This window comes from Balaenoptera borealis (assembly GCF_965194805.1).
Source record: "Balaenoptera borealis genome assembly, chromosome: 3".
NCBI classification, from domain to species: Eukaryota; Metazoa; Chordata; class Mammalia; order Artiodactyla; family Balaenopteridae; genus Balaenoptera; species Balaenoptera borealis.
Window position 1 is genome coordinate 184,579,663 of NC_138866.1, and position 14,065 is coordinate 184,593,727.

Below are 14,065 nucleotides of genomic sequence, written 5' to 3' on the forward strand. Positions count from 1 at the left end.
ACTTAAGATAGATGTTTTACAGTCTTTGCCTGATACATCTGTAAGTCTGATGCATTTGTTTCTTCAGGGTTGGTTTCTGGAGATTTACTTTGTTCCTTTGAGTGAGCCATGTTTTCCTTTTTCTTGGTGTGTCTTGTGGTTTTTTTTGTTGAAAATTGGGCATTTGAAAAAACAGCCACTAGTCGTTTTAGATTGGCTTGGAAGACCTTCACTAGTCATTCTTGTCATTCCTGTTGGAATCACCTAGGGTAAAGGTGTAAGGTCTTCTCAGATCTTTTCTGGGCATGTGTTTTATCTGGACCAGTGTGTGTCTGTCTACTTAAAATTTCCCCCATATTCATAGCTGCTTTTAAATGTCTTAATTTCCCAAAGAGTCTCACCCCAGCTTTTTCTTGGGGCCTTAAATGTTCTATTTTATTCCTCTTCTTATAACTTCTTGCCCTGAGGTGTCTGTGAGTCTGCAGTCCCCCTGCAGTTTTCACACCCCACAATGAGTACCATTGTCTTCCACAGCTTCTGCCATCTGAGGTCCAGCATACGCCACAATTTCGCATCTAAGTTCTTAGTCACATGAGACAGGGACCAGTCTCTCAGGTAGCTCATCCACAGGCCAGAGTGTTGCAAGTCGTTTCTACTCGTCTTGTTCTGGTCAAGGGAGGGGACTGGGAATTGGTCTGCTTCCTCCTGACCTGTAGCATTGCCAGGAAGGGGATGGGATGTGGGCAAGTAAAAATGTCAGGAAATTTCCTGAAGTTCTGAATGTGGCTTTATCTTGGTTCAGTGTTTGTTTATTTGCTATAGATCTCTGAATTGGTTTCCAGAGCTCCTATGAAGTTACTTTAGCCAGTCTGTTAGTTGTTTATTTAATGTTTCCATGGGGGAACAAGTGTCTGGTGCTTCTAAGTCCACCATCTTGGAAATATCTCCATGCTTTCTGATGAGAAGTCAGATACTGGTATTAATGAAGTTCCCTTGTACATGATAGCCATGTACAACTTTCAAGTGCAGCCTGCAACTTTCAAGATTCTCTCTTTGTCTTTCAACAGTTTAATTATAATGTGTCTAGGTGTGTATCTGAGTTTATTATACTTGGAATTCCTTAAGATACTTGAATATATGGGTTAAAATTTTTTTCTCAAATTTGTGAAGCTTTTGCCATTATTTCTTCAAATATTCTTTCTGTCCCTTTCTCTTCTTCCAAATCTCTCATATACATAGATTGGTATGCTTGATGGTATCCTATAGGTCTCTGAGAATGTGTTCATTTTTCTTCATTTTTTGTTTGGCTCCTCAGACTAGATAATCTGAACTGACCTATCTTCAAATTCACCAAGTCTCTTTTCTGCCCGCTCACATCTGATGTTGGGCCCATATAGTAAATTTCCCATTTCAGTTATTGAACATTTCAACTCTAGAATTTCTAATTGACTTTTTTTAATAAGTTAAATCTCTTTATTAGTGTTCTCTACTTCCTGAGACATTGTTCTCAAACTTTAATTGTTTAGGCGTGGTTTCCCTTAGTTCCTTGTACATATTTATAATAGCTGATTTAAAGTCTTTATCTAATAAGTCCAACGTGGTACAGTCTTCCTTACAGTCAGATTTTATTGACTGCTTTCTTTCCCTGGGGCATACTTTGTGGCATACTTTTCTCTTTTTTTTGTATGTCTTATAACTTTTTACTGGAAACCTTATATTGAAAATAATATAATTTAGAAACTCTGGAAATCAGATTCCCCCCTTTTCAGGGGTTGTGTTCTTGCTGTTTGTTGTTGTTTTTGCTATTGTTTGTTATTGACTTTCTTGGACTAATTCTGTAACATCTGTGTTTCCTCTCAGTGTGACACTGAGGTTTCTTCTCAGTTAGCTCATTGGACAGCTGATGAGTTGATAGAGGTTTTCCTAAACACTTTGCATCATTAGATTTCTTACCGTTTGGTGTGGGGCCCTGTGCGCATTCTGTGGCAGCCAGTGAACTCTAGCAGCTTACACATCTGTCTTACCCTTCACTTCCCGTGTAGGGCCTCACAGTCAGGCAGAGACGAGTGACCGCAGCTGCCTCAGGTCTTTTCTGAGCACGTGCATATCCCTACACTTGCTTGCGGCATTTTAAAGCCCCAGGAATACGGTGGAGTTTTTCAAAGCCCTCTATAGACCTCACATTTCCAAGATTTTCCTTTTAATTTTCTTTTTGTCCAACCTCTTGTTTGTCCCAACTGATATTGCCATCTCAAACAGCTTTTATGTTAAATAATTGCCACTGAATTTTTTTTTTTAAGACACACCGTGAGGATAGGACTTTCCTCATTAAATGAGTCCTGAGGTAAAGACAAGCCTTTGGAGCTTTTCCTAAAAGTTGCCATTCAGGTCAAATAGTGACCATTCTTTTGTAATGAGGCTTTTGGGGGAGCTCCAAACCCATTCTTCCCCCTCCTGTGGCTGCCAGGCTTCAGGTTTTTCACAGATACCATGGTTTCAAGGCCATTGGTTTTCAAGGCTACTGCACAGCTGGGGAGAGGAAGGTGGGAAAGTTAAGATGCCACAGAGCTCACTGTTCTTACTGAAGTTCAGCTGTTTTTCTTGAATAAAAACCCCTTGTTACAAGCCTTTCATTAAATTCGAGAGTTCCAAAAATGTTGATTCTGCCATTTTTTGCCAGTGTACTCACTGTTGTTACAGACGATCGGACCCTCACCCTACCATTCCAAAGTGCTTGGGCATTTAAGTTCATCATTTTTGCACTGAGGCTATGATTTTGGAAGTAATAGCAACACAATTTGATAATTATCCAGATTGGTCATTCTCCAGTCTAGATACACATCATCTTCAGAGCTTTAAAAAAAAATATCCTCATGCAAGAGCCTTAACCCCTGTTCTGTATATTGAGATTGAGGCCTTGGCATACATATTTCTAAAAAATCGCCCCAGGTGGTTATGATGTGAAACCAAGGCTGAGAACCACTGATCTAGATCTTATTTGTTTTGAATCCCACAACGTAAAATAGCACCTTACATTTCTGAGGCTCCACACGGATATCTCAGGAGGTAAGAAGTCTGCCCATCTCTGTTCTAGTCAGACCACATCTGGAGCTGTGTTAAACTCGGCGTGTTCTCAGAGAAACTTTGATAAATGAGAGGGAAGACCGATGAAAACCATTTACTATGAAAATTAGTTAAAGGTACACACAGGAAATGAGGGAGACCAGGTAACTGGCTTCAAATGTTAGAAGAACATTCATGAAAATGAGGATTAGTTGCAGGTAGTATAATGTTCATTATGAGTTAAAGAGATTCATCTGATGAACTGGGAAGCTAATCACATATTTATAGAAAAATATGATATAACAGACCCAACAAGTAAACTTTTGGAAAAGAACCTCTTCATAAATTAGAGACTCCCTGTTTTTTGTTATTTTTTTTTGAAGTGTAGTATTTCATACAATTAATTTTTTTCAGTCAAGATTATGGTTTCAAGTATTATTCTTAGCCTGATCTACACAACTCACTGATTGGATCTTAAGCAGAAACTGTTTTACCCGTCTTAATCTGTGGGTTATTGACTACAAGTGGGAAAAATTCTGAATATATGCATGCATATGTATATGTACAGATTTACTTGCAATAGGTACTTTATGATAATAGGTCTTATATTTGTTTAGCACCTTGTACTTACAGACTTCTTTCAAATACATCATTGGCTAAGAAGGTCACTTAATTCCCTCCATAAGCCTCTGAATACACAATGGTGCTTCACAAATTAGACCTCCTCATTAACAGAATATGGCATCTAAAGCAGAATCAACACAGGACACAGTAAAATCGAAAAATCACAGTTGACCGTGATATTTTAAAAGGTTATCTTAAATTATGCTGAGGAAGTAGAAAAAAATCAGAACCATTAAATTTTTTAAAAATTTATCTTGTGAATTAATTGGATAAAGCCACCTTCAATGTTTAATACATTTTCTGCTACATAAATCTAGACTGTGAGCCACCATGTCATTTATTTCACTGGAAATTAATTTATTGTTCCTTCAGTTCAGAAGGAAAGGAATAATCAGTGATGTTCTACTTTTGATTTTTGAAGAACCACATTTGAAAGTGTAAAGTAATTCTGGATCAGATATATATATATTTAAGCTGTACGACTTGTTAACTACTAGGAACAGAAAAAGGATCTTATTGTGATAGAGCCACACAAACGGTCTGTCCTCCTTGAGTATATAGAGGTGTATTTAGAATTTGAAAAGCAATTTACTGAATATACCTTTAGGACAAGATCTGCCTGTTCAGTTTTGGTTTCTCTGACATGCTATTCTAATGTGAATGTAGCATTTTTGAAATTTTTTATATGCAGTGTACTCTTTTAAAATCTCTTTCAAATATTATATTATGCATTGTATGGGCTCTATATGGCACAGAGCAGTGTTTTTATAGCCCTTCTGGTCAAAAATTTCTGTCTTAAGTCATGTTACACTTGTCTTGCATGTGCTTTAAAGTTGCATTCTGTGTACCTCACCTCCTCAGAAAGCTGCCGGTTCTTTTTTGCTGGAGGCAAGAGAGGGAGTTTCAAGCCTGTTATTTTACCTGCTCTGTGCTAAACATCCAGGTTCCTGTTTTATTCATTAATCCGTAAATAATAATCTGTCCTAATATTTTCCTATTAGTTGAATTTTAACCAAAAATATTTTGCTACTTTATATTTTCATCACATTTGTGTATTTGACTTCATTTTGTTTAATTTGAACTTGACACCTTTTCCTACTTACTCAACCATTCAAGCTTTACTTTGATAGCAGCATGAAGGTGTTTCATATTCTCTTTTTCAATTATGGTTTTTGTTTGTCTTGGGAAATGTCATTGGCAAAATAGCTTCATCTCTTTTGGAATTATTAACTCTCTAAATTGGGAAGCTTCTTCTGACTGTTATTAAACTAACTGTAATGTGACAACTTCAACTGTTGGTACTTCCAAGTCCAAGCACACAGTGTGTAGTGAAAAGACACTAAATGAGAAATCAGGAGATCTAAAGTTGCTTTTTAGTTTTGTCACTCATTGTGCATGAACCTTTAGCCTTCCTATCTATAAAATGAGGATGTCATGTCTTCTTAAGGCAGAGCTGTGAGCATCAGATGAGATAATGTATGTGGGAGTCCTTTGTAAACTGCAAAAGAATTAGGCTGTTGTTATTGTATTACTATTATTTATTTATTTATTTTTATTTAAGTATGGTTGATTTACAATGTTACGTTAATTACTGCTTCACAGTGAGGTGATTCAGTTATATATATATATATATACACACACACACACATATATACATTCTTTTTTTAATATTCTTTTCCATTATGCTTTATCACAGGATATTGCATATAGTTCCCTGTGCTATACAGTAGGACCTTGTTGTTTATCCATTCTATACATAATAGTTTGCAGCTGCTAATCCCAAACTCCCACTCCATCCTTCCCCCAACTTCTTGCCCCTGGCAACCACCAGTCTGTTCTCTATGTCCGTGATTCTGTTTTTGTTTCATAGATAAGTTCATTTGTGTCATATTTTAGTTTCCACATATAAGTGATATCATATGGTATTTGTCTTTCTCTTTCTTTTTTTTTTTTTTACTATTACTATTATTATTATCATTATTATTACTAAAGATTTTTCCATTACAGGTAAGTATTTGAATTGTCTATAACGCATATTGTACCAGTGGTGAAGTTGGCAAAGACTAGTTATTAAGACACATGAGAAGGTGGGAAATGTGGTGGATTTCCCAACTGCTTAGCATTTAGTGAAAGACAGTCTTGGTGGAGGAATTACTTTTTCCATCCTCAAATATACTGTCTTCCTTTCCAGAGAAACTATGTGAGGCAAGAAGTCATGCGTCTAAAATCTTTAAAGCTGAAAAGGAAAAAAAAAAAGAAAGAAGTCTCACCTTCAAAACAAATAAACAAACTTTGGAGGGACTGTAGGCTTGAGTGTAACACTTCACTGTCCCGCAGATGATAAGCGTTAGGAGACCTTGGTGAGCCGCGCCCACGACCTCGCGGACGCCGGCTCGCTGGGGCTCCTACCAGGCACCTCAGGAAGTTCTCGGATCAGAGGCGGATGCCGTCACCCTCGTTATTCTTCCCCCTGGTGCCCCAGTGCTGGGGCTCACGGGATCCACCGATAGGGCAGTGAGGGAACCAGGAAGTCACTAGAATGGGAGGCTAAGTGATCGGATCCACTTACGCTCCACCTTGCAGAGCTAACGCCCTTTTCTTTTCGGTGCTTGTGATTGTGGTTAAGTATCTTAAAGTTACAGTCCCCTTGTTCCCTTTAGTTTTTCATAATTCTACAAACATTTATTGAAAGTCCTCTGAGTGACAGACACCAGACAACATCCCAAGTGAGAGTCAAAGAACAAGACCAGGCGTCTCTGCTCTTGAAGAACTCACACGTTAATGGGGAAAGGACCCGTGAGAGAATCATTACAGTATGATGAAAAGAAACCAGCTACTACAGATGCCTTTGGTTTTCAATAGCCAAATCGGATTTTAGGATATGAGCTGATTCAGCAGCTCGACCGTGTCTTCAAGGACCAGGCTCTCGTCCTCTTGCTGTTCTGCCATTCTCAGTGTTGTTATAAATAGGAAAATTTTCCAGAAGATTTCTGAGTGGTCATCTCAGAAGGCATTAGCCACAACTGGGCCATATCTAGGCCACCCCTAAGCAAATCATTGGCAAGGGGAAGGAGACTTCCAGGATAGGCTTAGGCCTCCGGGGTTAGAGACGCTCTCTCCTGATGCTTGTCTGTGAGAACTAGACAACCAAACAAAATCAAGACTTGGCTGATTCATTTTGCTGTGCAGTAGAAGCTAACACAACATGGTAAAGCAACTATACTCCAATAAAAATTAATTAAAAATAGAAACCAAAACTGATTACAAATTCTATCTAAAATATAGTTGTTTTATTTGACTTTATCTTTATTAAAATTCTATTATATGTGAAAATATAGCATATATTTATTAAATAACATATAAAAAGAATATATTAAAAAAAAAGACTTTGCAAACACAAGAGGATGAGGAAATGGGTTTTTGGACAAAACCATCGACAAGAATATGGAAGGCAGGGGGTGACCAACACTGAGCAGGGGAGTGGGGGAATTTTCATGCAGGAGCTGTTATTTAAGCTGCTATTAAAAGATGAGTCTCTGAGCCTGCGCGTCTGGAGCCCGTGCTCCGCAACAAGAGAGGCCGCGATAGTGAGAGGCCCACGCACCGCGATGAAGAGTGGCCCCCGCTCGCCGCAACTAGAGAAAGCCCTCGCACAGAAACGAAGACCCAACACAGCCATAAATAAATAGATAAATTTAAAAAAAAAAAAAAGATGAGTCAGAGTTTTCAGAGCTGAGTAGGAGTTTATAGTTTGCTAGGGCTAAACTCCAGGTAAAGAAAATAACTTGGTCAAAGATATAAAAGAACATGGTACTTCGGGAACAGCAATAATCCTAGAGGCCGGAGTATAGCTTATGCAAAAGAGTATGGGAAAGAAGAGGTTGGGAAAATATGTGAATGTCATTTAGACCTGATCCTGAAGGAAATGAAGCCAGTAAAGGATTTTAAGAAATCTGCTGTCCCTTTGTCTACGTCTTTCTAGTCGTTTTGGAGGTCTGACACTCATTCCCAAGTAGGTACCTCAGGAAGGGCCTGTGTTAGCATCACTCCCTGAAGTCATCCATGTTTATAACAGTTTTATCCTTGAAGGTCATTGGGCTTCAAACTTCTGGAAGTTAGAACCTTGCTTCACATTTTCTCTTGAGTAGCTCACACGTGTTACTCTCTTTTCCTCTGCATAAACCATTGCTGTTGGAAAGTCTAAGGATAATAGCTTATTATTTTCTTTAGAAGTGGCTTGGTCTTTTTGCCTGGAAGACCAAAGAATTTTTTTCTTTTTTATTACTGTCCAGCAGTTGTACTAGTATTTGTCTTTATGTTAGCCAATTCTGGGCCAGTTTTCCCTGGTATATTGAGTGACCTTTCAATATATTCTCAGGTTTTATTTATTTCAGGAGAGAGTTTTCTTGAATTACAGTTTTTAAAATTTTGCTCTCTTGTATTGCTTTGTTTCCTTCTTGGGGGCTCTTACTGTACATGTGTTAGATCTTCTCTGCCTATTTGTTCTCTTGAAGTTTTTGTTAGCTCTTTTTCCATCATTTTGGAGTTTTCACATCTTCTCTTTATTTAAAGATATTTCCCATTTTGTTTATTCATTCTTGTGTTACTTCTAGTTTACTCTTTATTTCCAAAATGAATTTTTATTTTATTTCTAACTTTTGATGGATCTTTAAAAATGGGTTTTTACTAATCACCTAATTTGTGAGCTTTAATAATTCTAATCATACTTTCTATGATTTTCTTTTTTTTTTTTTTCATTTTTTTCTTGTAGTAACTCCAAATGGAAATTGACTGTGGTCTTTTTATATTGTGCATTTTTAATTGAAATGAGTTTTCATGGTCTTTTAGGAGAGAGATGTGGGCCAGGGTAGCATTTTTAATTTCATGGTTCTTAAGATGCCATTTCTGCTATTTTCACAGTGATGGAGAGTAGGTTCAAATTCCTGTGCTCTCTTGCCCTCTTTTTATCTGGACTTTCTCTTCTCTTCTTCCTGTTACCCTTGCCTTGCTCAATTAGGATGCAACCCCAGTAGTTTCTCCTCAGTGCTGGCTTTGTCCTGTGAGAGGGCTTCAGTTTTAAGAATTCATGGGACTCAGACCTATAGAACATTCTAGCACCATCATACCTGTGTGTCCTTTTAGTCTTATCCATCCATCAGAGCCTGAGAAGTCAGCCCCCAGCTTCTGTTGCTGTTCCTGAGCTTTCCAATGAGACCTAATGGCAATTTGGTTTCCCTTTGCTTTTCCCCTGCAGATTTCAGAGTTTCTTAGAGCATGTGGGCTTTGTAGCGCTTGGTAACTTGTCCTGATCAGCTTGTATTTGGGGGTTGGTGTAGATATCTAGTCACTGAATATTGTTGTATGTGTTGTCCCTTTTTTGTTTTGCTACAATACTTGCTCTGTTTCCATAGGGAGATTCAAAAACTATGCCCACCATCATCTTTCAGGAATTCCTCCAGTTTTTTCTCAAGAAAAAAATTGTTAGATAATTATATAATTGATACATTTATTAGATTATTGATGCATATAACACCACTTAGAAAAGGTTGGGCATATCTGGATTCAAATCCCACTTCTGCCACTTATCAGTTTTCTTTTCACATATTAATTCATTTCTCTGAGGTTTTTCTCATCTATAAGGTGGAAGTACTACTACAACTACCACTACCAAGTACTACCTCAAAGAGTAATTTGGATTAAATTAAGTTGGATGTTTGACCAAAGGTTAATAAATTCACATTTATAATCTTTTGATTTGATTGCACCCTAAAGCATAGAAGTATAATAAGGTGACAATGTAGAAAGATAATTTCTTTTGTATTACTTAAAAACCTTTATTGTAGAATTTTAGAAAAAATGGCAATTAAATATTTTCAAAATAATTTTATTGATACATCAGAATTAGGAAGTGTGTCCTAACTATCAGAAATCATATTTAAATTTGACATCGAGAACAAGGCCACCAGTATTGCTGATACCATCTCACCTAGCAATCAGGAGAGGCAACATGTTGTGGACAAAGATGCTTTGCCCTTAAAGTTGTGAAGAACCTGACTTAGGCCCTTCCTTCATCATTTCCTAGAAGCTTAGTTTGGTTTGTTATACCCTCAGTGAAAATTTTCCTTCCATAGCTGCAAGTTTGCATGTAATCAAATTCAGTAAATGTTAATTGAGCATGTACTCACTGCTAGAAACTGGCTTAGGCACTGGACATATAACACTGAGCCACCAGGGAAGCCCTGGATTTTATCCTAAGGGTGGGGGGGCTATGGAAGGACAGGGGAGGTATGGGGATGAGATGATCAGATTCATGACTTATAAAGATCACGGAGTTTACTAAGGCATGGCCCCTGCTGTCGTGAGTGATATAGTCTAGTTTATGAGGTTCAACATCTTTGAACCTCAGTTTTTAAAACCAAAAATGGAAAAACAGTATCTACTTTGCATGGTTATTTGGAGGTTTAACTGAGATAATTTATGAACAAAGTGCCTGACATATAATTGGTACTCAAAAGATGTGAATTTCTATTATTTGAGAAAACCATGGAGCCAAATAATTGGTGGGCATCACGCAGCCGCTGTCCAACACCAGGGGAGGTGGGGTTTCTGTTTCGCCATCTATCTCCAGGTTCCTCTGACAAATTCCTTGCCTCTGCCCACACGGCCATAGTGGGACAGAAGGCCCGCTCTTTCGCACTTACTACCTCAGTTACGGTCTTTATGCTGATGACTTCCAAGTCTCTACCTCTAGCCTGGTGTTCACTCCTGAGCCCCAGACCCACAAAGCCAACTGACTCCTTAAGTGGATCCCTCCACTTAAATGTCTTGTGGGTACTTCTTCTGTTACCTAACACCACCCTTTCCCACACCAAGAAAACAAAACAAAACCCCACTTTCCAACATTATCATCACCACTAGGTCAAGTTGGAAACATGACAATTGAATCACTCGTCCTTATCTTCTCCAGTTAATCCTCACAAGTCCACACCCTTCTCTCCAGGCCAGACCATCACCTCCTCCAAACTACCACCACCTGTTACCTGAACTTGTGAAACAGTCTGAATTCCCAACACCATTCTTTGCCCCAACCCTGCAATCTTGAGGGACCTTCCATGAGGCAAAATGGAGAAAATCGCCTCTCCTGCTTCCCCACACACAGTTAATAAGCCTCTTCAGCGGCTTTCGAATGCCACCGAAGCGAGTCTTATGGTCTCCTATTCTCCCTCTCCTATTTTATGCTCTAACCATCCTGACCTAGAAAAAATCACCTTGTCTCCCACTCTTGGTTCCTCACCCAGAATCCCCTTCACATTGGATAACTCCTCACCCCTGAGGTCTCAGCTGGCAAACATCATGGTGGAGGGGCACTCCTTGAATCTTTACACCAGCCAAGAGTCCCTTGTCTTACGTATTTGTAGTGTCTTCCCCTCTTCCCCATTAATGCTACTCGGTCTACTTGTAGCTCCCTAATGCCCATCTTCCCCACTGGCTTGTAGCAACATGTTGGCTAAAGAGTATTCACGGTCAGTCCATGTTGTTCACGGATTCTTCTATTTGGGGAGTCACCTACTTGCTCACATTTTTTGTAACTCCCAAATCAGCACTCAGGGCGCTTTCTCAGTCATTCTTGGACATGCACAGAAAAGTAAAATTTTAAGTTGCCTGACACACTCACTCTCAGCAGAGGTTGAGCAAGCTGATGCTCTGCCCTCTTGTCTCAGCCCTTGGACCATCAATAAGCCTCCGTTGTGCAGTCTGCTTAGTGCCACGTTTCGCACATTTTTGTGTTTTTTTGTTGGTTTCATTGTTGAAAATGGCCCCCATGCATAGTACTGAAGTGCAGTCTAGTGTTCCTAAGTGCAAGAAAGCTGTGATGTGCCTTATGGAGAAAATACAGGTGCTAGATAAGCTTCATTCAGGCATGAGTCATAGTGTGTTGTCTATGGATTCAATGTTAATGAATGAACATATATGAAATGAGATGTCTTTAAACAGAAGCACACATAAAACAAGGTTATATTTTGATCAGTTCATGACAATGTGACCAGAGGCTTGCAGGAAGCTAGCCCTGTAGCTCCCCTAGTAGCAATGGTTCAGTATTAGCTAATTCCGTTTCTGTGATGATTTAATAGAACATAACTACTGCGATAATAAGACTCAATGTGTTTTGTTAACTTCTGTATCCCCAGTAGTTATCACGGTGACTCTCACGTAATAGTTGTTCAAAACACATTTGTGGAAACGGAACTGTCTCTGTGTATGTGTTATACATACATACATACATGTATGTATGTGTGTATAACATAACATAAATATTTATATAACATATAAATAAATTAAACAATTTTTTTCACGCCGAAGGTATACCTCACAGCCTTATCATTACTTTGTGCTTTTTTAAAAAATGCTAAACATAGGTTTATTTTTGATATCATCTTATTTTTATTGTTATCTAGGATGCTGGAGAGATGGTTCGCTCCTTTGTTGGTGGTTTGGAACTTGTTGTCAATTTACTGAAATCAGATAATAAAGAAGTTTTGGCGAGTGTATGTGCTGCTATTACCAATATAGCAAAAGATCAAGAAAATTTAGCTGTTATCACAGATCATGGAGTTGTCCCTTTATTGTCCAAACTAGCAAATACAGTAAGTAATGTATCTTTTTATTTCAAAATGCATATTGTCATAAGATATCACGGTGTAGTAGCAAAAACAATGAGCTTAAAATCCAGAGACATGGATTCAAGTTTAATATCTATCACTTGTGAGGTATGAGATTTTAGTGAATTCATTTTAGTTTCTCTGAGACTAATAAATGTGAAAGTATATTTCAAACTGAAATCATCACCATCGTCGTTATTACGAGCCTTAAGATAATTGTTCATGCCAACTTTAGAAGTTAAATGCTCCTCTCCCAGCTTAGCAAGCTTGGGTTGATGGCATTCTTGAGCTAGAAGATTTTGGCAATCGCTGTATTGTTTACCCAGAGTTGTGCCAGATAGAGCAAGCAGCCTTGAGAGATAATGACTTCACCATGACCAGAGGTATTTGAGCATAGCTTGAACTTGGCAGAAAAGTCGTGGAGCAGAAATTCAATGATTGGAAGCCTGCTTGGTCTAGAAGACTTTTGGGCCAGTCTAATACTAAATTCCTGAGACTATCTGCCAGTTTCAGTTAAGGACACCAAGTTGTGACCTAAATCAAGAGAACAGTACAATTAATAGACAGAAAATTATAGTGTTATTCAGTTGTATTATACCTGTATGAGGTAATTACATCCAAAAAGAAGTATGTGGTCTGCATAAACAATACAGAAAGGAAAATGGCAGACTCAAAACCTGTCCTCGTTTGCTGCATTGTCTTCTCCCTCTTGGGAACCAAGGTGTATTCCTGATGTGGAGGTATTCCTAAGGTGAAGAAGTAGAATTAATCCACTTCGCCCAGTTATCTGGCAGGCTCCCTTAAGAGTGTCCAATATTCCTTAGTTGTTTTTATTACTCGGCCACTCGCTGATCTGTAACTCTGTGTTGTGAGTAGACTTACTCAAAAGGAAACTGAGCCTTGAGCAAATAACTAATGCCAGACACCTGGTCGCCTTTGCCTGCACGCACTCTACTCAGTTCATAAAAAGCAAAGGCAGGATTGAACCTTGATGCATTGGTGACCCACCAGAATACTAGTTCCCATCAAGACACCACCTGAGCAGCCAGTGGGTAATAAACACCTAGAGCATAAGCATCGCAGGGTCATTATGATGCACGCACCATAATCCGTTCTCCTTGTGCAGAATAACGATAAACTGAGACGTCATCTAGCAGAAGCCATCTCACGTTGCTGTATGTGGGGCAGAAACAGAGTGGCCTTCGGCAAGCACAAGGCAGTGGCTCCGTTAGTGCGGAACCTGAAATCGAACGACACCAGCGTGCACAGAGCGACAGCCCAAGCCTTGTACCAGCTCTCCGAAGATGCCGATAACTGCATCACCATGCACGAGAACGGCGCAGTGAAGGTACTGTTGACCAGCTTTGTGGTTTAGTCCAAGCTATGTCAATGTGGGTTGGAAAGAAACTTAAGTGATGTTAAGGTTTTACTGAAAGGGGTATTTGAACACACAAAACTGCCCACTTGTTGCATCACGGCTGCAAATGAGCCGTGTGTTATCATTATCATGATTTGTGCTGCAGGAAAGTTGCGTGGAGACAGAATTCTTCTAAATTGAAAACTATAAAATGTACTCAGTTAAATAAGTACAAGTTCCATAATCTGAACTGGATTAAAGAAAATGTATAGTGCACGAATAATCAGTGGTATTCATAATTCCGTTTAATATTTTATTTACTTAGCACTTAAATAATAAAATGTAGGCACCAACTGCACAGCAAAGGAGCTGACAAACGGCA

At 38.8% G+C, this 14,065-nt stretch overlaps 1 protein-coding gene across 11 annotated transcripts in view; it reads left to right on the plus strand.

Moving 5' to 3' along the window:
• Window positions 1-14,065, plus strand: part of ODAD2 (outer dynein arm docking complex subunit 2) — a 244,586-nt gene that overhangs the window by 158,619 nt on the left and 71,902 nt on the right. For all 11 annotated transcript variants that reach the window (XM_082385958.1, XM_082385954.1, XM_082385957.1 and 8 more), the window contains 2 exons: window positions 12,123-12,311; window positions 13,453-13,674. In XM_082385958.1, coding sequence (XP_082242084.1) covers window positions 12,123-12,311; window positions 13,453-13,674 — 411 coding nt within the window. The remainder of the gene's footprint in view (window positions 1-12,122; window positions 12,312-13,452; window positions 13,675-14,065) is intronic.